This window comes from Penicillium coprophilum (assembly GCF_028826855.1).
Source record: "Penicillium coprophilum strain IBT 35676 chromosome Unknown utg000004l_segment0_segment0, whole genome shotgun sequence".
In the NCBI taxonomy this organism is placed as follows: domain Eukaryota; kingdom Fungi; phylum Ascomycota; class Eurotiomycetes; order Eurotiales; family Aspergillaceae; genus Penicillium; species Penicillium coprophilum.
Genome location: NW_026622723.1, coordinates 3569775 through 3590778, shown reverse-complemented (window position 1 = coordinate 3590778; position 21004 = coordinate 3569775). Strand labels below are relative to the sequence as shown.

The window sequence follows — 21004 nt, the reverse complement described above, 5'->3', positions numbered from 1 at the left end:
CTTCTTACACCGCAATCACCCCCTACCCTATACGATGATCCCTCGATAGAAAGCAAGCCTGAAGCCCATATCTATCCTCTACCTTGACATTGTGCCTAGCAAGCCTTATTCGACTTTCGGACTGCATATGCGACTCCTGCGCGTCTATTATTGGCGAGTATAGCTCGAGCCCATACAATATGTTTGGGTTAAATTTCTAAAATATACCAGGAAATGATATTGATTGTGGTCACCATGTCCGACGACTCTGACCCCACGCTCTGGAGAACTCCTGCTTCTCTTTTACCCCCAAGCCAACCCGCTTGACCCGACCCAGACGGGCAAGTGACTCCCCAACATTGTCCAGCAGCGCCTTCTCGCTGGCCGAGGCCTGCTTTTCTTGGCCGTTTTGTTCCAGCGTGTCTAGGTAATTCGTGTTATAGGTCGACTTGTCAGCAGGAGATGCATCAACGGCATTTTGGCTACTTGTGATGGACTCCGCGATGCGCACTCTGATGCAGTGGGTCGGCTTGCTAAGCAGCGTCCACAGGAAGCTCATGTAACTCCCAGGAAGAGGGGTCACAATATCCATAGGTGTATAGCGCAGACTGACAGGGAATATCTTGGTCTTAGGAGGTACGCTGAGAAGGGAGTTGCTCAGGGCCAGGATGCCGCGACCATTGGTGGTGGTACATTCCGGGAACAGTACAATCGGTCTGGTGGGGTACTTCTCGACCAAAGTCGAGACATCCACCATCTGGGCACCAGGAGCGGGTTGCGTGGCGGGGAAAGCGAAGGCTCGCAGAATGGCCTGGAACAAAGAGATGCGCTCGACCTGGCGAGTGTTGGGGTAAGATGCTGTAAAGATCGGGTCGAAGATAGCTGCCAGGTACAAGGCATCAATGGGTGATGTGAAGGACGAGGCGATGACTGAGCCGGGCTGTGGCAGACGCGCTTGCTGCTGCTTCAAAGACCTGTGTCCAAATTGTTAGTTACCGGCGGAACAGGCTTTAGTTCCAATGGCGTAGAACGAACCCTTTCCGCACTCCATCCACTTGGAGATCAATCCACCAGATGCTCGGAACTCCAAGGATACACCACAGAGCAGCCTTTTTCCCCAGCGAGCCAATAGGAAGCCATTGTAAGATCAAAAAATAGCTAAGAGCGACGAAGATGAATAGCGGGAGGCGGAAGCAGAAGAGGAAGATACGAAGGGGAGCTTGGAGGCCAAGTTTTTCAACGGGGACTGGGAGGAATGGCGCAATTCCCGAGCCTAGGAGATGTCAGCATAACTGTACTTGGAGGGGCTGGTCATCAAAATGGACTCACCTCGATCCCGAAATTGAGAGTATCTCTCCATCTTAAGTTATGACGGCTTCAAACAGAATGAGCTGTAGTACAGGCTTGATTATCAACAGGCCATGCGCTAAGCAAATGTCTATGTGAGATTGCGCCGACAGCACAAGTTGCGACTGACAATTGATTCGGGTTGACAAGCTGTTGATCTTCACATGCCACAAGAGCTGTCACGTGGCAAAATTCCTGAGGCATCCAGGCACATTCCCTTGTACAACACAAATAGTAGAAGAGTTGAGCGAAGTACTGACGGATATCCGGATTCCAAGTCTCTGTGGTATTGTGTGATCATTTGCGTACAAAGATATTTAGAGTATAATAGGTACCAAGAAAAAAAAGAACAACGCTTTGAGCGCACAGAAGCTAAGAGTAGTATACAAGATCTATAGGATTACGCCCTGTTATCCCCGTCATCATCATCCACCACCAAGTCCGGTATCGGAGGACTTGGAGGCAGTTTGAAAGTCCAGATAGCTATTCCGACCAAACAGAAGAGCGTACTCGTCATCATCCACGCGAGACCGATCCAGACGCCGCCCAGACGCAGTCCAATCTGGAAGACGGTTGTGATGGACAAGCTCGCAATCACATTGCCCAAGGACTGAATAATCTCAATTGCGGTAAATAAGCGAGCCGTCTCATCACGTTCAACCAAAGTGGTAATGATGGAGCGGGCAAGGAAGACGAAGCCCGATCCTGAAGTCTGGATGATCATGCTGGGGATTAGGGTCGCGATGCTTGGGGAGAGGCCAATCCCGAGGGTTCCAATTGTAAGACAAAATATACTGCGCCGCGCAAGCCACAGGTCTTTTTCTGTGGAAGAAAGCCGGGGATTTAGAACTCGGCTTTTGAGGAAAGGTAGGCCGAAGAGGAAGAGTGGGATTGACACAGTCGGGCGCGCAGACACTAGGAAATTGGACTGTGCTAGTGTCCATGAATAACGTGTCGATATATATTGGGTCAAAAACCAGGATGAGCCTCGGCTCAGGCGATATACCAGGAACGCACTCAGAAGCAGGAGGACTGGTGTTCGGTTGAGAATAAACCGGTATGGTCTAAGGTAGAAACGGTAATTTGCGCGGAACTTTGCCAGGATAGATTGGTGGGAGTATGATGGGATGCTCCAAGACGGCGGTTCATTCTCATGATCACCGTTCATGTCGGGTTCTGTGCGATGTGGTTCAGGTTCGTTGAGATTATGTAAAGAACGCTTGGGTTCAGTGTCATCTGTCAGATCTGACAGCTCAACATTCGTTGGTTCAGCTTTCCGGGGTGGCAGTGCATGCTTCGTTTCCGGTAGCACCAAGATGAGCATCATGCCGGCCATCACAATTCCGAATCCAATCACCAATGGTATCCAGGGATTCAAGGTCATCAAATAAGAACTAAAAGCACTGGAAGCAAAGTCCGCGCCCATCGATACGATGGCAAATTGAAAGAAGATTCCCGCTCTATAACACTCAATTAACATTGATTAAACACGCTGTAATGGGAGGGATAACATACCTTTCTGCCTCGCTGGTTACATCAGCCATCATCGTCCAGATAATTGCGAAAGACACCACTGGACCACCCCCAAATACCCACGTTAAGGCAGTAAACCAAAGCGCACGTAGGGGAAATATATCTGAAAACCACAATATAACGAGCGTGAGGAGTGCATTCAACCCAAAGCCGGGGATGGATAAAGCGAGTGTAGACTTGCGGCCACGACGGTCTGCCAGCAGACCATAGGGAATCGCCAAAAGAGCACCTGCAAGATAATCAGAGATAAATCCGGTGCTGAAAGTTCAAATCAACGTACTCAGTGACCCATCAAAGAACATATGGTAACCTTTGACGGCCGCCAATTCAGCCTGCACCTCGCCGATCTTACACATGGCCTCGGGCACTTGTCCATCCACGCCGATCTTAGTCGGATCCACACCTAGAAAATACTGGCGACAAGCGATAGACTCCATGATGCGGACCATTGGACCCTCCAGGAAAGCGAAGCCGATTTCAACTGCAAGCACCATGGCGAATAAGGTCGCCTTCAGGCGGAAACTGATGGCGCTGGCGGAGGCATTTGCCGTCACTGGGCGGCTGCCTATACTGGGCTTGCTATGGACATGACGATGTGCTGGACCGGGGTTGCTCAGATCGGGGGAGTCGAGGAATGGGGCATCCTCGCGGTCCTCGCGATCGAGAGACTCATGACGTATGGAGGCCATCTTGGTCTGTCATACCGTCAAGGGTATATATATAGGGAATGTAGTCCGATGGGGTATGAATGAGGGTATGATCAGATCATTGTTAGGAAGTTAGGGAAAGGAATGTGAGAAATCTGTACGAGGCCAAGTTGCCAATCGTCGCAAGCGAATCCAGCACGGTGTCTTGGCGGGATCTCTTCCAGGGGTTAGGGGCCAAAAGCCGAACTAGTCCCGGGTACTATTCTTATCCCTCATGCATATCAAATTCTTATGTAGTTAATTGTTATAGAAAAAGAAACAGCATACCGATACCTAGGTACGTATGTCCCTTTATATACGAAAAAAAAAGAAAAAAACCTTCCTAATTACAATCATATCCTGCCTCTTCAAACAAGCTTCCCCGAACTTGTACTACTGCCGACAGCTCTAGGATGAATTCATAAAGTATCACCACATTAGTCAGTACATGACCAAGAGTTGCGACTGGGGCATCCCTGTTATCTTCTGAGTACGAAGCTCCCTCCTTGGTAGATGGAGATAGTGGATCTGCGGGTGCCGGCGGGAACGGGGTGGCAAGGCGCTGGCGAAGAGCCTCGGCGGCCACGGCACGGGTGTTCAAGGATCCGCGCGATTCGGAAGGAACAGAAGATCCGTCCCGATCTCGACTGGAAAACATAGAGGGCGAAGTTGCCGGGTACGGAGACCGGCCACGGGAACCTAGGGCAGAGGCATCCGGTGAACCAGGATAAGACGGGCGTGAGCGGTTCATTGAGGATACTGGAGGCTCCGAGGGCTCTCTTGATCGGTCCGGTGTCTGCGGATGATCTTCTTGGTGCAATAATTCTCGTCGGGCAGCGAGCAGTACATCGAAGTCGGGCAATTCTCGTTGCCATTGTCGGACCTGGCTCACCAATTTTTGGAGCGCTATAGTCAATGTCGGAGCAGCTGTAGCGGGCCAAGTTGGTTGCTGGTAGGCCCGACAAATATTTTCAGATCCATCGTCTGATTCTTCAGAGGCTGGGGCCTCGTACTGGTTGGGATCAACCAACACCCACCCGTCCAAGGAGAAGAGATGTGAGGACGCCAGGCTCATAAATACACCTGTTAATGCCAGGTTGACAATGACGCTGTTCGTAAAGAAAGATTCAAAACACATGAGAAGGGCCTGAACTATTGGATCGTCTTGCTGGAGCTGTAATGGTAGGGGTAACGTCTCCTCGTCTTGCTCCATTGAAGATATGGGCAGGCACAGGCGAGATTCAAGCACACATGTCGCATCTGCGACATAGTTGTCATACGACTCATTTAACGTGGGGTCATCGACGAGGGATGTTCCCATGACCAAAAGTTGCTCTAGCTCAGCATTCAAAGCACCAACGGGGCGCTGATGTGCAGGCTGAGTAGGGATGGTATGGATGAGTGCCCGTGCAAATAGATGGTGTCTCTGAAGGACAGTATTTAGAAGGCGCAGTGTAGCTAGAACCGTCTGGCAGTTCGATGATTGGAGTCCCAGTAGGGCTAAATCGCGAAGATTGAATAGTGAGGGTGAGGGCTGAGCCGCTTCAAAGGCCAACGCAGCTAGGACATTGAGCGATTTCCGTCGACTTGCCGACATGTCAATCTGCTCCTCAGGCTGAGGAGAAGATGCTAACAAGAAATGTAAGATTCGATGGACCAATTCGCCTTGATCGATCGAGTCGAGGATGCGGCACATGTAGGTCAATACCGCTGCTGTCGAGCCACCAGCTGCATCTGATGATTCTAGCAAGGAGGGATACCTATAGGAGTCAGTGATGATAGAATTTCAGAGCGAAGAGTCTATACTGACAAAAGCTGTTCTAGAAACAGCACCTGGAAATGGTCTAGTAAGGTGTCGTTCACTTCGGCCGATTTACAGTGATCGATTGTATCCTGCCAAAACAACAGATATGACATGAATGCGTCCATTGTCTGACCTAGTGTTGGCTGCAAAGCGGTCTCTTGTTTGGCATGATCAGACAACGCAATGATGTGAGGGACATTCTCGTCCTCATCGATGGGAGTAAATGACAAACTTTATTCGATTAGTGCACTGTCCCATAACGACCAAAATAACAAACTTACTGTCCCAGCTGGCTGTAAAGTGCACCTAATCCCGTGGCCATGAGCGTAGCCAGGTCACTCTCGATCAACCACTTCTCGAGATTCTTGGACCGCGATGCGGTTTCAATGAGGTAAAGCAGACCGGTGCGGGCAAAATCGCCAGCACGTCCTTCGTGATGAACGTAGTCTACCAGCAGGTAGAACAGGGGGAACTCGTCCTTCCTCGTAGCTCCTGCAAACTCCGTCCCGCTTGGAGCTTGAGAATCGCTATCATGGGCGGTCGGTGTTACCCGAGGCACAAACCATGCAGGCAGTATAACAGGCTGAAGCCGAATGTTGTTGGCAATACCAAATATCAATTCGACGAGTCGGCCTTCAATCTCGTCCGATGTCTTCTCGGCGCGTCGGACGAGATCCACCAACGCGCGGGCGAACAAGCGGTTATCCACAACCCCATCCACCTCCGCATCGATCAGGGTATTGAAGAATACAGTGGCTGACCGGATAACTCCTTCATCGTAGAATGACAGTGCAAGTTTGGTCACAGTCACAAAGACCTGCGAAGATGCTGCATAGGCGACACAGGGGTGCGGTGCAGGCCCACGGGCTTCATCGCTCAGAATCGAGTTGAGTCGTTCAACATACGTACGTGCGTGCGCAACCGACTGTTCGCCCGAAGGATTATTTGTCGCACGCCATATTTGCTATCAATTGGGTTAGTCAGTGGTGTTGTGGAGGCGGACATTGTCGGTACCTGGAGGGCATTGCAAGCACGCTTAAAGGCAGTCAGTCGTTCCGTGGGCGAGGTGGCCTTGGAGGGTTTGTTGGACAGCGCGCGCGAACCGCCGATAAGTCGAGACCACTACATTCTATTAGTAGAGTTTCATAAAGATGTAAGGGGCACGTACAAAGTCCATTCTGTGAGGACAGCATGATCTCACAGAGTGAAAGTGATGGGGGTCGCGGATGAGTGGAGACAGTGTTTATCTCGCTGATCGCCGCTTTACAGCTACAGAACCATCAACTTCCTATATACTACATGCACATTCGTCATTTATACAGTTACAGTCGTGCATATTCGGGTTCCGACAAAGAAAAATGCCAGTCCAGGGCCCGATTGAATAATTAGACCGTGCGCACATGAGGGCTCGAGTCATTCGAGCCCAAAACACCAAAAATATTCACAGAGAAATGCGCTCCCAGATTTCCCTCCCACTATTTGAACGCCTAAAAGAAAAGAAAAAACCTCATGAATATATGCGCCTGATACCAATCCCATCTAGCACGTCGTCAAATCATTTACGGGTCAGCCTCAATCACTCTCATCCTTTGGTCGCCGCCCGCCCCGCTTACGGCGACCCTCATTCTGATCACTCCCGTCGTCTTCGTGTTTCCGGCTAGCAGGTTGGTCGGGAACTTTAGAGATGATGTCCGCCAAGAAGTCGAGCACTTCATCCTTGGCAACGGCCTGTTTGAGATGCGAGGCCGTGACGCGCTTTGAGTTGCGATCCTTGGCTTCTTGTGCCGCCTTGGTGACGAGAGAGATCATGAAGAGTTCGAGAGCCTTGGCTATAAGAAAGTGTCTGGTCAGTAGCTATTGCAAAATGGACCCGTGAAAGGAGGCGCAAAGAAACTACTTACACACAGCAATCGGTGTTACTTGGGCAACCTTGCCGACATCCTCATCGGCCTGCATGATGCGCTTGATGCGCGCCACAGGAAATTTGGTCTTTACTTCAATCCCCGCACTTGGAGGCGCCGGCGGCATCTCTTCTTTCATCTCCGGCGCAACAGCGGGGACTGGTGCCATTGCGATCGGCTCTGGGGTTGGTGGGATTGCTTCGGGCATTGGTTGAATTGTTTCGGGCATTGGTTGAATTGCTTCAGGCATAGGTTCAGGGATTGGGGCGTGATCGGACTGAGCAAGACGGCTTGAGCGACGAGCCATGTCCGAGTCGTCTGGCTGATATGGCGGGACGTATTGTTGAGACACGCGACTTAGATTTGGATGTTGGTACGGTTGGTATGAGTTGAAGAAGGGCGAAGTATAAGAAGTAATTGGACTCGGAAGCACTTGTGGAGGAGGATGAGAGAAATCAGGAGAGCGAGGCCGATAATTGTCCTCTGTCATGGTCAAGAAAAAAGAAAAAAATTATTAAGTGGAATCGCGAAAAAAAAAGTAGGTGGCCCAAGCTCCCTGGAGAGGAGAATCCAACGACCCGACTCGGGCGCCGCTGTCCTTTTTAAATTCCGTCGTGTGTTTTTTTGGTAATGTTTTTACCGCGTTTCACTGTTTTGACGGTTTTGACGGTTTTCTGGGTTTTTTTTATTTTTACATTTTTGGTCCCTTTTCCTTTCTTCTTTCTTTAGATCTCACTCCTTCACCCTGGAATATTTGGAACTTCTCTTATTGTCTTATACATTTGATTCTTTTCAACCCCTTCCATCTTGTACCTGTCTTTGTTTTACAAATCCCCTATATTGAATAATCCGTAGGTGACCTCTTCCCTTTAGGCACCCGTAGAATACCCGATGACGATAAATCCAAAAACGTCGAGTTGAATCAGATGAAACCATAAGCGTATCGCTGTTTCTTCTGTGAACACCAAAAATAACTTGATCTAATCTGAGGGGTCTCATCACATCTACTCCGTACTTCATACAATGCACCTTGTTTGCTCCACGTCATAAGTTTCTCTTCCCTCTGACAACGTAACTTCGGTGAAATAGTTTCTCCGACCAATTTCAAGCATCAACCTCTACACTTGTTACCGGACATTGAAGCCATGTCACTGAAGTTCTCTGTCTAGTCAGGGTCATCTAATATCTCCAGCCATCTCCAGCCATGGCGGTGGCGGATGTGCCCGGTCTCATGGACATTGCCAGGTACCTACTTTACATGCCGATCAAAAATTCGGAATGATGCTAATGAGTTTGCAGTACCCTGGCCCAAGATGAGATCCCCTTTAAGCTACGATGTGCCATCTGCAATAAGCTGGCAGTGAATGCATTTCGTCTCCCTTGTTGTGACCAGTCTATCTGTGAGACCTGTATGTTGGACCCAATGTTTCGCACCTGTCGCAAATAGCAGCTAATCTGATATTTACTGTAGGCCAAGCTTCCCTGTCCGATACATGTCCAGTCTGCACACATACCCCTGTCTCTCCTGATCTCTGCAAACCCAACAAGGCTCTTCGGACCACTCTCAAGGCTTTTCTGCGCACGGAAGAGAAGAAGCGGGAAAAGGACCGCCAATCCGCAGCGCCTCCAACATCATCCATTGTCACGCCTGCAGATACAAAAATCCCTGCCCAGGATACAGATCCTGATCAAAATGGGGCTGAGCCAGTGGCATCTGTGGAGACCACCGCACCTCTCCCTCCGGGCCCTACGGAGCCTACAGAGTCAAAGCCTCGGGAGCCTGGACTAGACACACCAGCTCCGGAAATAGTGGGAGAGAGCATTCCAGAGCCAAGTGCCTCAGATTCGGCAGATCAGACAGCCCAGGTAAATTTCCCCTGATATTGTATACTCTATTTCTTCCAAGCTGACTCCGCGTGTAGCCCGAGGCAACTGGTGATCAAGTCAACGGCACCGAGCCGGCCCTTGAGACCACGACTGAAGATGCCGCAGTCAACGACGCCCCAGTCAATGGAGAACCTGCTCCCACGTCCGGGGAGGTTTCTGGGGAACCCGGTACCAACTCGATGACCCCAAACATGGCCGGAAATTTCCCCGCGATGGGCTGGAACGGAAACGGCATGAATCCTTTCATGGCCGGCATGTTCAATTACCCGAATACGATGGGTAAGCTCAATAGTACCAGTATTTGTTGCTTCGACCTCGCTAATCTCTCTCCACAGGTATGCCCATGGGGATGGACCCGATGGCAAATCAGGGGATGTATGGAATGAACATGACTGGCATGGGCATGAACACTGGAATGAACTACAACGGGGGCATGTATGGATCCTTAGGATGGGACGCATCCCAACAGAACAACAATATGTGGCAAGGCGGCCAAAATAAATTCAATCCAAATGCTTTCGCAAATGGCACGGGCCCTCCTTACGGAGGAGCATTTGGCGGATCTAATATGTCTGCTTACCCTTCTCACCCAGATTATCAGTCCGGTTACTACGGCGGCTACGGTCGTGGTGGCTACCGAGGACGAGGCCGTGGCCAGTTTCATGGCTCCGGTCGAGGTGGCTTTGGACCCATGCAAGGCCATTACCGTCAGGGTGCTAACTCAGGCTATCCCAACCAGAATCCAAGCATGTCTAATGGTCTGAACAGTACTCAAATGGATGGTCAAGGTAATGTCCAGACAAATGGGGCTCCAGAATCAGGTGAAACTGGACCCGATGTACCTGGTAATCCAGACGATATCCCCACAGGCACAGACCAACCAACCCAACTCCAAGGAATTCCTACCATTGACAGCCTTGATAATTCTGTACCAACTGGCCCTGGATACGGTACTAATGGGTATGGCCAATACAGATATGGCCGATATGGACAAGAGCGCGGGCCAGGCGTCGAAGGCGCTCCAGCTGCTCCGCGTGCCATGCGGCAGGGGCTACCCAACACCAGTGTGCTACGACAGCGTGGCTTCCAGATTCAGGGCCGAGCCAGTATCTCTGGGTGAGACTTTCCCTCTTTCTTCTTTTCTTTTTGTGGCAATATAAATTCTAACCACCCTTAGTGAACCTACTGAGGATGATCACACAATGGCCACATCTAATGCCCTGTCCCAACGTGCACAGTCTCGATCCCAATCACCCTCACAAAACCTAGCTTCTCGCCCCCGTTCCCCGTCTGTTCATGGTACTGAAGACGACCGTGAGAGTCGGCGTGGGGCAGAAGCCAGACGCCCAGATCGAGTTGATGAGCTACAATCCAGCGCCCGTCACTCCCGCTCTCCATCCCGCACGTCCTCTCGTCCGTCCTCGCGACGCCGACATCATGACAGTGATCGGGAACGAGATCGAAGAAGCAACCACCGCTCACAACGCTCGCGTCGTCATCGCAGCCGTAGCCGCAGCTCAAGTCGCCTAGAAAAAATCGCAGAGAAAGATAGATCCAATGGCAGGACCAAAGCGTCCTCTGAAGCCCCGGAGTCGCAGGATCTAGCAAGCCGAATCAGCAGCACCTACCGCTCCTCCAAGGACAGAGGGAGCCGACGCGAAGATGACAGATCACGAGAACAGGACCGAGATCTCCGACGCCGAGATCGTGATCGAGACCGCGACCGAGACCGCGATCGTCGAGGCAGAGACCGCGATTCCGATCGCGAACGTCGCCGTGATAGCGACCGTGATAAAGACAGGACTTCAGAGCGCGACCGAGATCGACCAAGAGAGCGAGAGCGGGATCGGGATCGGGACCGCGATCGCAAGCGTTCTCGCCGCGATCGGTCTCCGTCTGCCACCGGCGGCGACCATCCCCAAGCCCGTCGGATGAAACGTGGCGATGAGGACCGTAGTCGGGACACGAACGGAGCCTCGACCAAAAAGGCCGAGCCCGATAAAGACCCTTACACACTTGAGCGCGAAGCGCGCAATAAGGAGCGCCTTGAGCGTGAGCAGCAGCACCGTGACAAGGCCAAGTCTGGCCGCCGCCGTGATAGCCGGCAGGACCGTATGGTGGCGGGCCGTCGCATCAACTACAAGTACGAAGATGAACTCTGAGCTCTGGGCTTGGAATTTACTTCTTTTCATTCCATACAAAATCATGAGACATGGCGTTAAGGGTTGTTCTCTCACTTTCTTGCATGTTATTTTCCTTCAGCTGGTATGTCAGCCAGCTCGACAGTAGATATGGGATTTGTGTAGGCTATTTGAAATGGCTTCTTATGAATAGAGACAATGCAACTCCGAATGATGGAAATGGATATTTTATTCTAATCGCTGCCTTGCTATGATGGTTATTTTTGGTAGAAGAAACGAAAACAATATCCTCGTCGCCAAAATCATCCCGTGATCCTTTTTATATATATCATAGCAGTCCAGAATGCTCCCCTAACCTATGAAAATTTTGATTGCAACTTGCACGATTGACGAGTAGCACTTCAAATCACCGAGCAACGTGTTGCTGACCGCCAACCTTACGAATAGTGTTGATTCACTGCTAGTCTTTCACTCAGAGTGTGGACTGGGTTTCAGCCTACAAAACCCATCATGGGATGATCCCACACACTGCCGTAAGCGAGTAGCTAAGAGGACTAGCTACAGATACTATGGCTCTTCGCTCTTCAATGAACACAACATTCAAATTTTGATTTCAAGGGCAAATGTATTGACAATTCCGCTAATAGGAAACAAAAAATCTTATTCACTGCACCGCCTCATATACGTCAAACACCGTATGGGATTGTAGGCTCCCAATGAATGTACCTAGATAATATTTGACCAACCTAGCAGCCTCCAGAGACTCAAATTAGGACCATATTATTTAGTTTAACTTGCTCTTCAATGCCTCAATTTCGGCAGTCAGTGTTTGCATCTGCTGTGCCTGGTCGGCAATAGTCTTCGTTTGTTCGGCAAGTAGGTTTTTAATCTCTTCGATGTCGTTCTTAGGGATAGAAGTGGTGGGAGAAGGGGCTTCGCTAGCGGGTGATGGGACAGTAGGGGTCTGGAAACATTAGCAGCTGGTACAACCTAACAAATTCGCCAAGGGAGCAGGGAACTTACAGCAACAGCGGCAGCCGCGGCAGGTTGAGGCTTTGTCTCAACCTCCTTCGGCCTCAACGGGCTGCTGACACGGGGCGAAGCAGCCTCGGCAGGGGCAGAGCGAGTGGGACGCTCAACAGGCTTGGGGATTTCCTCGAAGCTTGAGTCGTCATCATCGGAGACGGTAGCCTCCTCCCCATCAGCAAACTTGTTCACCATGGCGGCCATTGAAGCACCCTGTTCCTTCATCGATGGGGCGGGGCGCGCAACGGGAGTAGGTTCCGGGACGGGCTCGGGCGCAGGCTTTGGGGAAGCAGGCTCGGGAGCCTTGGCGGTCTCCTTGGGGGTATCAGCGGCTTTAGGTGCCTTGGCGGGCTCGGGGGCAGGTGCATCCATGGAGCCAGTTGGCTTTTCCTCCACCCCTGTCACCTCCTTGATGCCCTCACCATCGAACAGGCTGGCCATGGAGATCTTGGGAGGAAGTGCCTCCTTGCCACCCAGCCATTCAGACGAAGACATGGCGGGGGTCACTCCGACAGTGGGTGGGTATATGTCGTCCTGGAAGTTCTCAGACCGACGGGGGACGATGAATGAGACGGGTTCGATGTATTGATCGTTGACGGTCTTGTAGGCACGGGCAACTTCGTTCTCATGCATGTTGACGCCACGCTTGGGCATGAAAGCAACTCCTCGCTGGGGGTCAGCAGACTTGTGCTCAGACAGGAACTCAAACTTGTCGTTCTCAAGCTCGAAGTACCGGATATTGCCGTCACTACTGGTTATCAGATATTGCGACAGCATAAGGATTCAATCGTGGACACTCACCCTCGTCCAGCCAAGTATAGCATGCTGTTTCCATCATCCCAGAAAGGCATGCACACGCCCGAAATAGAATCCAAGGTCTTGAAACCGTTGATCGGTTCCCGCACGGCACGGATATCCCAGAGCGCCAACTGGCGGTCGCTCATCTTGGAGAAACCGGTAGTCGCAATACGATCACGCTCCCCAAGCCACACAGCTCGGCTGTTCTTGGCACCGGTGTGGCCATTGGTCTCGTGAGCCGGACGTTCCTGTCGCACATCCCAGATGCGGAGCTTCTTGTCACGCGAGGTGGTAACCAACAGGGAGCCATTGGCACTCCATGACTGCGACTGCACAATATCGCCAATGTTCAGCGTAAGCTTAGCTGCACCAGCTTCAATATCCCAGATCTTCACGGTATAATCGCCCGAGGCCGTTGCCAGCACGTTCTCTGCCGCGGGGTTGAAGAGCACGTGGCCAATCTTCCTGCAGGGAGGGGTAAGTATAGAGCGATAACGAGTCGAGTCAAGGATTCATACTTGGGATGGCCACTCAATTTGCCAATAGGCGCGAGATCCTGGATGTTGTCGGCATCGGTATCAGGTCGAACGGTGAAGTTCTCTGGAACCCGCCAGAGTAAAACCTGGAATCGGTTAGTCGCAGAGGCAAAAGCTGTTGTATGTCCCACTATACCTTGCCATCATCGGACCCAGAGGCAATCAGGTCGTCATTGAAAGGGTTCCTGCAGGGTTTCAGTGAAGTGCGGAGTGGGCGTTCTAGATTCGAATTCCTTACCAGTCGGTGTCCAACACGACGGCAGTGTGGCCTCGGCACAATGGGATGCGCTCCGGTAGCTTGCCCCGTTCCTCAAGAGGGATAATCGCAAAAGCCCCGCCACCACCTGCTTCCCAATTGACCGCAATGTGTTTCGGGTTGACCTAGATGCACCGTAAGACCGGGTTCGCCAGTGGAACGTCAGGGGTGATGCGGAGGGCAAAAGACGCACCTTGAGGAGGTTGGTATCCCAGGCGTTTCGGGACACGCGAAGGTTATCGTAACATTGATCCTGCGAAAGTTAGAATAGGAGATCGGGGGGTATAGGAGGTAGCCCTACCTTTCTCGTCGATCGCCCGAAGACGTGGCCTGTAAGGGTCAGCGGGGGAGGCGCATTTTGTATTGTAGACGTAACTCACGATATTTGGAGGAACGAACAAAACGCCCGGACATGGTTACCAAGTGTTCAAACGAAGACGTAGAGACAAGAAAAAAGTAAGAAAAAGGAGTAGGTGAAAGAGACGTTGGAGAAGCTCAAGCAACGGGGCTACTGGGGCCGTTTCGGGAATCCGAGTGGAGGCAAAGAACGCCCCACGAATGCCAACTAATTTCGGGAGCAGCTTCAAAAGGAGTCAACAAAGAACAATAGATGTTCCCAGGGCATTGTACAATCTCATCTTTTTAAACTGTTCTTTCTTTATTTGTTCATTGGTGAGCTTCATCTTCGGTTTTGGGACGCTCACGTGCTGTGTTCAAATACACAGCTTTGGTAATACAAATACGACAATATTGATGCCATTGCCGGACTAGGACTAGTGTGATACATCTGCCTGAGTCAGCAATCCTTTGTTTACTTTGCATCTCGGTCCCTCCAGAAACCAGTTTGCGCTCATTTGACGCTCATACTTCCAAGGTTACTGCCCAGACCATTCATTGGCATGTTCTGTACCTCTTCTTCTCATCCCAACTCGCTAACTTTCAGTCCCAGCGGCCAACACATACAGTGGCTGGACGTGAGCTCATCCTTCTCGCCCGGATACTCTATTCGCCGGTAACCTGGCGGTCAACAAATCCCAATATGGAGGGCGAAAACATGGTGAGCACCCCCACATTGAGTCTACACTCCATCGGAGTACATGAGATCATAGTTGACCATGTTCAGACCCGAACCACCAGGGCTTCTACTCGGACGCGCCTACCGCAGGCCGGCCTACGTGAGGCTAGCTTGGCGACAACCAATTCGCGCTCCGGCATCATGGCGCCAGGTACAATCGCAAACAAGGCTATGAGCATGTCTCGTATGAAGGATCCCGAATCATTGGCGCAACATGAACTGACAGCGCTGGAAGCAACCCGCCCGAAAACCGCAAACCCGGAAACGAGGAGACCTGGATCCGTCACTCGACAGGCTAGTACCACGACCAAGGCGCATAACCGGGGCAACTCATACTCATCTTCAACCATGTCCCGGCCCACCGCACCCGCAACTCGCACAACCAATGGCTCCTTCTCCTCAACTGTCGGCCCCGGCACGCGACCAGCATCGGCCATGTCCCGGTACCAACCGTCCTTCAACGGTCGCAGACCTGTCGGCGCATCGATTCCCCGCGCAGCAAGCGCATTAGATACCCATATGGAAGACGCGTCTCCTAGTGTGCTAGGAAAACGAAAGGGTATGCTACAATTTCCCTTATCTCCCAGTCGTATCCCTTCTTGTCCCGTTGGAACCGTGTCCCCCGGATTGGATGAAGGTTGCAATGGGATTTGTGAATTGGCATCGCTCTCTGTGTCTGAGAAGCCTGGCCCTTTTCCAAATCCTTCCAACCTAGCAACTATCCCCGTGTTTCCCAGTACCCCATTTCGGAATGTTACCACCCCAAAGTCACCCGGACATATGCAGTCCTCGTCCTCTCCTTTTATCACTGCCCCTACCGCACCCTACAGAACCCCATCACATCCCCAGCGGCGCATTGTCAAGCAATCCTCGCATCCCGCGTTTTTGACCAAAGGGTCTTCGATCAGAAGTTTTGACAATATCATAGGCCCGGAATGGGATCAAGATTCTCGTGAAAAGAGCATGGAGGGATTGATGCAGACTTTGCTGGCCCAGGTAAATCAGCAAGGCCAGGCAAGCTCGGGTCTTAAGGAGTCGATTGATATCTACAAAGCAAGAAGTGAGTTAAGTCGGATCGGGCCATGTTGAAATGAATCTAATTCTTCCATCTAGTCAGCGACCTTGAAAAGTCTCGGGATGAGGTGAAAGAACTCAATATTACCCAACGCGTGGAATTAGATTCGCTGCGAAACCAATTACATGCCGCAGAGAAAATGTGTAAAGAGGACAAGCGAGATCATGAGATCGCTTTGGATGATCTTTACCAGCGCCATCGCATTGAATTGGACTCAGTCCAGCAACAAAGCAGGAAAGAAATTGACAAAATGAATGGCCGACATCAAGAGGAGGTTCATGACCTGAAACGACGATTTGATCGTGAGATCGAGGGTGAAAAAGCGGCACGAGCAAGCGCGCTCAGCAAGCTCACTTCCCAATCTGCACTTGATATCCAGAAATCCCAAATTGAATTGGAGAGGAAGGATCGCGAGATCACGACATTGCAGGATAGGCTAGAGGCTCTGAAGGCAGATCTTGATCGCGAACGAAGAACGGTGCAGGAACTCAAACTCAATCTGGATACCGCAAGCAGCAACAGCGTTACGCTAGAGTCATCAATTCGTGCGCTCAAGGCTCGCATTGAGTTCCTTGAAAGTGGACGGGAGGAGCAGTCTAAATCTTTTGAGCGGTGCAATCGGGAGATGATGGATGCATTTGCCGAAACGGAGGCAATAAAGGAGAAGCTGCGTAGGGAAGAGACACTCCGACGCAAACTGCATAACCAGGTTCAAGAGCTCAAAGGCAACATCCGTGTGTTCTGTCGAGTTCGCCCCTCGCTTAACAGTGAACCTGCCTCCGATCTCACTCTTATGCAGTATCCCGATGAAACTGACGATGGAAAGGAGATTAATATCCTTGGTCCCGAAGAGAAGAGCAGCCTTGGAACGGTTACCCGGAAGAATAACACTTTCTCCTTTGATCGTGTATTCAATCCATCCGCCCAGAATGCTGAGGTTTTTGATGAGATTAGCCAGCTTGTTCAGAGCGCTTTGGATGGCTACAATGTTTGCATTTTCTGTTATGGCCAGACTGGTAGTGGCAAGACGCATACCATGTCATCGGCTGATGGCATGATCCCTCGTGCTGTTCACCAGATTTACGAGACCGCGCAAGGTCTGGAAGAGAAGGGTTGGCGGTACTCGATGGCTGGCAACTTTGTCGAAGTTTACAACGAAAACCTCAATGATCTTTTGGGCAACCCGGATGAATTAGACAAGAAGAAGCATGAGATTCGCCATGACATGCAGCGGGGCAAGACTACTATAACCGACATTACAACTGTCAACCTTGACTCCCCCGAGATGGTTGAGTCTCTTCTGAAGAATGCGGATGCCAACCGCTCAGTAGCAGCGACCAAGGCCAATGAGCGCTCATCGCGGTCCCACTCTGTCTTCATTCTCAAGCTCACTGGCCAGAACCACATCACCGGTGAACGCAGTGAAGGTACGCTGAACCTTGTTGATCTTGCGGGAAGCGAACGCTTGAGCCACAGTGGAGCGACTGGCGAGCGCCTGAAAGAGACTCAAAACATCAATCGCAGTCTCAGCTCTCTGGGCGATGTGATTGCAGCTCTCGGTCAAGGCAAAGAGGGAGGTCATATTCCATACAGGAACAGCAAGGTATGTTGTTTTCTTTTACTCTCATTTTCATTTTCATTTTTCTCGCAAGATATTAACACGATTTTTAGCTCACCTACCTACTCCAATTCTCCTTGGGTGGCAACTCCAAGACTCTCATGTTTGTTATGGTCAGCCCGCTCCAGGCACACATGTCGGAGACCTTGACCAGCTTGAAGTTCGCTACCAAAGTACACAACACCCACATTGGCACCGCAAAGCGACAGGCGCGTGTTCGCGACGCCTGATTATGATGATACCTCTTTACTTTCTTGCATATATCTTGTTAGTCTTTCTCTACTGGGTTAGGGGTCTTTGACGATCCTGTCCTCTACCCTGGCGTCTTGGTTGGGCTCATTGATAGTTTTTCTCCTTTGTCAAAGCCTTTGGAGATATTTGGTTCCTACCTTAGCGTGTGATTTACTGTATGGACAATGATACATTTGATTTAGTCAATGCACAGTCGCATGCTCTTAACATTCTATCTGTTTGGTTTACATTGCTAGATATATGCTAGTCTTGCCTTTGAATGAATTTACGAATATCCATCATCGTCTGTTCCCTTTTCTCAATCCAAGGGAAATGCCCGCATTCGCCATAGGTAATCAGTCGCGCATGTTTGATGCCCTTAACTGTTCGTTCGGCAATCCCTGTTCCACAGATCATATCTTCACGCCCGAATATGACGAGAGTCTCTGCCTGTACATCACCAAGTTTCTCCACCATTTGCATTGGATTCAGCAATTCCTTGTCACATCGAGCCTGGGACTGGTAACACCAAACCGACAACTTGCGGTCACCGATATCATGCAGTAGCTCTGGGACATACTGCCGTGGATCAAAAAAATACAAAGGCCACATGGCTCTCACTGACTCTGTAAATTCCTCGTCGGAATCAGTTTTCCGATCCAGCATACTGTCCCAAGCATCCTGGTATCGAGGATCTATGCGAGTCGCTTCTAATTGCAACAGTCTTTTATCCTGGAACCCTACTAGCTGGTGATCGAGGAGAACGAGCTTCCCAACGCGACTGGGATACATCTCTGCATACCCCAGTGCAATCGCTCCGCCGTTGGAGTGGCCCAGTAAGACCGGATATTGTTCCAGATGCAGGTGCTGTCGGAAATCCTCCAGGTCGGAAGCAAGATCGGGCATACTGCTCATCTGGGATCTCAGTGGTCTGGATGATCTGTTTGTCCCACGAGAATGGAAGAATATGACAGTAAAGCTTTCAGTATTTGCAGTACTGATGTGGTATTCCGGTCTCCATAACCCTTGCAGCCCGTTTTGAAGATACTGGGATCCTAAGCCCCAGCCAGGGGATTGAACCACAATCAGGCTGTGTTGATCTGCTGTTTCGGTGGATGGTCGATGCACGATATATTCAAATATCAACCTTTTTGAGGGAACATTGAAGGTATGGGCTCCTGAGCGGAGCACTTCCGACATTTTGGAAGAGTTTGAGAAGTAGCACCACTATTGGAAAGCTATTAGGTCGTATGCAATCGAAACCCAATTTGTTCCGTTCATGCTAGTATCAAACTGTGACGTCATCTAGAATAGTACGACCTATGTTGAAAAAGCGGAAGCAATTTGGAATCAAGACGTGCATTACCAGATACTAGAGTTGACCAAGGTACCTGTCCGCCTTCTTCTTCACCTGTTGGGCCTTCTGTTGGATAGCCGCGGCGTCCAAAGTCCCGTCCTCACAGATATACGCATCTATGAGCTCAGCCGGAACCCATTCAAAATAGATATTCTTAACCTCGACTGTGTAGTTTATATCGCTTCGACCAGCCGCCTCAGCTCCATCGGTAAGAATCTTGACTCCTTTCATGCCGCTGTCCATCCAACAACCTAATAGTTCTTTCGGATCATTCTCTTCGTGGCTACCATTGGTATCGGTACCAGGCTCAGCCACCTTCTCTAGCTCACTGAGAACCAAAACTTTGGCGCTAGGACAAACGTATTTGGCACTCAGAACAGTTGGTAAAGATCCGGTTTTATTGCTCACTGCGCCTAGATGCGAGATCTGGTCGGCCCCAAGAAGGACGAAATCCACTCCCTTGCTGGCGAGAGCAGCAGATGCATCAGTGTACACGCTTAGTTTTAAATGTCGATCAGAAGACAAGGGAAACCTTGACTGAAAGGCAGAGAAGATGGAGGACGCCATTTTGACTCCTTCGCAAAGCGGACGAGATTCTAGGATCCTAAGGTCCAGATTAAGAATTGGAAGGGACGCGAAAGCCTCCAGAATGCTATCCCGGATGGTAGAACTTGACGAGAGGGTGAGGACACCAAGAGAGGGCGGAGGCTGTGATTCCGCTGTAGACAGAACGCTGGATTGTAGATACGCCGCAAAGGAGTGTTTGATACGCGTGGGCATTTCTTCGCGCTTGTCCAGATGGTGATCGAGCAAAGCTAACAGGCGTTCCCATTTGACTTTGCTGTCGAGATTCTCATATACGATCTCTTCCATGTCGGCGAACAATCCTAGAAATGAATTCAAGGTGGCTGCCCCCATGCTTTCTCGTCCATTCTTCCACAAATGCCAGGCAGCCATGCGAGCAGTTTCCCACCACTTTGTATCAATGTCCTCCCCCATCTGCGCAATAATATCTCGGAATGCCCTCAGCGCAATCGAGGTCAGCTCGTGCGATCCACTCTGGTGATCTGCTTTCAGGTCTTCCAGGCCTGTCATAAGGGCCTTGCTAGCGCGCTCATTCATTTCACCTTCGAACCAGACTCGCCGCAAGCTTTCTTTCAAACGTGGCACCCCACCGAATTTCTCATCATCTCTGACCGTATCAGGATCAAACCACTGCCAGCCTTCGTGCTCCCAGTCAATTTGAATGCCCTTCTCCCCGCGACCACCTTGACGGCAGTCTTTGAGAAGGAACAGGAATGGAAAAATTGTCCATTCCCGACCAACAGAAGGATCGCGGAAGGTGTATGGTTTTCCTTGTCGCCAAAGATCAAGATCTCGGGGGTGAGAGTAGTCTCCTCTTTCATTTCGCGCCATGCTGCTGCTACTGGTGTTTCATGACCCTCTATACTGCCTGAAATAGGAGCAAGATGGTGTCTTCAGTGATCAGTTAGTCAGAACACGAACAGATGATAGAAAAGCAAGACTTTGGGATACATACTGATATGTGCTGACTTTCTCGCTTCGCCGAAATAGAGCAATTTTGGGGGTTCCTGCATTCGAATAGATAAATGAGGATACCACAGACCTCCGCATGAACCCAGATGCGCTGGCCATTTTGGTCTTTTTGGAGACAGGGAGAGAGGTAGCCCTGGAGATGGCCCAGGTATGTCGATGTAGATAAGCTCAAAGTTTCGGGATACCCGCAATGCTGT

At 50.7% G+C, this 21004-nt stretch overlaps 9 protein-coding genes across 9 annotated transcripts; 2 read left to right on the top strand and 7 right to left on the bottom strand.

The window, feature by feature from the left end:
• Positions 1–229: 229 nt before the first annotated feature.
• Positions 230–1339, bottom strand: N7500_005808 (lysophosphatidic acid acyltransferase LOA1; the record flags this gene model as incomplete). The annotated part of the gene is made up of 3 exons (XM_056676952.1): positions 230–953; positions 1015–1252; positions 1309–1339. The coding sequence occupies 3 exons, from the start codon at positions 1337–1339 to the stop codon at positions 230–232; spliced, it is 993 nt and encodes a 330-aa protein (XP_056531952.1).
• A 387-nt stretch (positions 1340–1726) lies between these two features.
• Positions 1727–3548, bottom strand: N7500_005807 (putative MFS transporter; the record flags this gene model as incomplete). Its single annotated transcript, XM_056676951.1, has 3 exons — positions 1727–2786; positions 2842–3088; positions 3140–3548. 3 exons carry the CDS (start codon positions 3546–3548, stop codon positions 1727–1729), a joined length of 1716 nt encoding a protein of 571 aa, XP_056531951.1.
• A 340-nt stretch (positions 3549–3888) lies between these two features.
• N7500_005806 (uncharacterized protein) lies at positions 3889–6526 on the bottom strand (the record flags this gene model as incomplete). The annotated part of the gene is made up of 4 exons (XM_056676950.1): positions 3889–5305; positions 5356–5580; positions 5631–6313; positions 6518–6526. 4 exons carry the CDS (start codon positions 6524–6526, stop codon positions 3889–3891), a joined length of 2334 nt encoding a protein of 777 aa, XP_056531950.1.
• A 395-nt stretch (positions 6527–6921) lies between these two features.
• nctA (negative cofactor 2 transcription regulator complex subunit BUR6) lies at positions 6922–7740 on the bottom strand (the record flags this gene model as incomplete). Its single annotated transcript, XM_056676949.1, has 2 exons — positions 6922–7178; positions 7251–7740. 2 exons carry the CDS (start codon positions 7738–7740, stop codon positions 6922–6924), a joined length of 747 nt encoding a protein of 248 aa, XP_056531949.1.
• Positions 7741–8454: 714 nt separating this feature from the next.
• N7500_005804 (Zinc finger RING-type) lies at positions 8455–11299 on the top strand (the record flags this gene model as incomplete). Its single annotated transcript, XM_056676948.1, has 6 exons — positions 8455–8495; positions 8550–8659; positions 8722–9116; positions 9173–9416; positions 9473–10253; positions 10315–11299. The coding sequence occupies 6 exons, from the start codon at positions 8455–8457 to the stop codon at positions 11297–11299; spliced, it is 2556 nt and encodes an 851-aa protein (XP_056531948.1).
• Positions 11300–12062: 763 nt separating this feature from the next.
• On the bottom strand, positions 12063–14308 carry N7500_005803 (coronin; the record flags this gene model as incomplete). The annotated part of the gene is made up of 9 exons (XM_056676947.1): positions 12063–12242; positions 12302–13052; positions 13106–13567; positions 13621–13724; positions 13775–13823; positions 13877–14019; positions 14088–14147; positions 14196–14224; positions 14275–14308. The coding sequence occupies 9 exons, from the start codon at positions 14306–14308 to the stop codon at positions 12063–12065; spliced, it is 1812 nt and encodes a 603-aa protein (XP_056531947.1).
• A 625-nt stretch (positions 14309–14933) lies between these two features.
• N7500_005802 (putative kinesin family protein (KlpA)) lies at positions 14934–17892 on the top strand (the record flags this gene model as incomplete). Its single annotated transcript, XM_056676946.1, has 3 exons — positions 14934–16029; positions 16083–17647; positions 17716–17892. The coding sequence occupies 3 exons, from the start codon at positions 14934–14936 to the stop codon at positions 17890–17892; spliced, it is 2838 nt and encodes a 945-aa protein (XP_056531946.1).
• Positions 17893–18157: 265 nt separating this feature from the next.
• On the bottom strand, positions 18158–19093 carry N7500_005801 (alpha/beta fold hydrolase; the record flags this gene model as incomplete). Its single annotated transcript, XM_056676945.1, has 1 exon — positions 18158–19093. One exon carries the CDS (start codon positions 19091–19093, stop codon positions 18158–18160), a length of 936 nt encoding a protein of 311 aa, XP_056531945.1.
• A 172-nt stretch (positions 19094–19265) lies between these two features.
• N7500_005800 (translation initiation factor eIF-2B subunit family protein) lies at positions 19266–20906 on the bottom strand (the record flags this gene model as incomplete). Its single annotated transcript, XM_056676944.1, has 2 exons — positions 19266–20676; positions 20791–20906. 2 exons carry the CDS (start codon positions 20904–20906, stop codon positions 19266–19268), a joined length of 1527 nt encoding a protein of 508 aa, XP_056531944.1.
• Between the last annotated feature and the right edge of the window lie 98 nt (positions 20907–21004).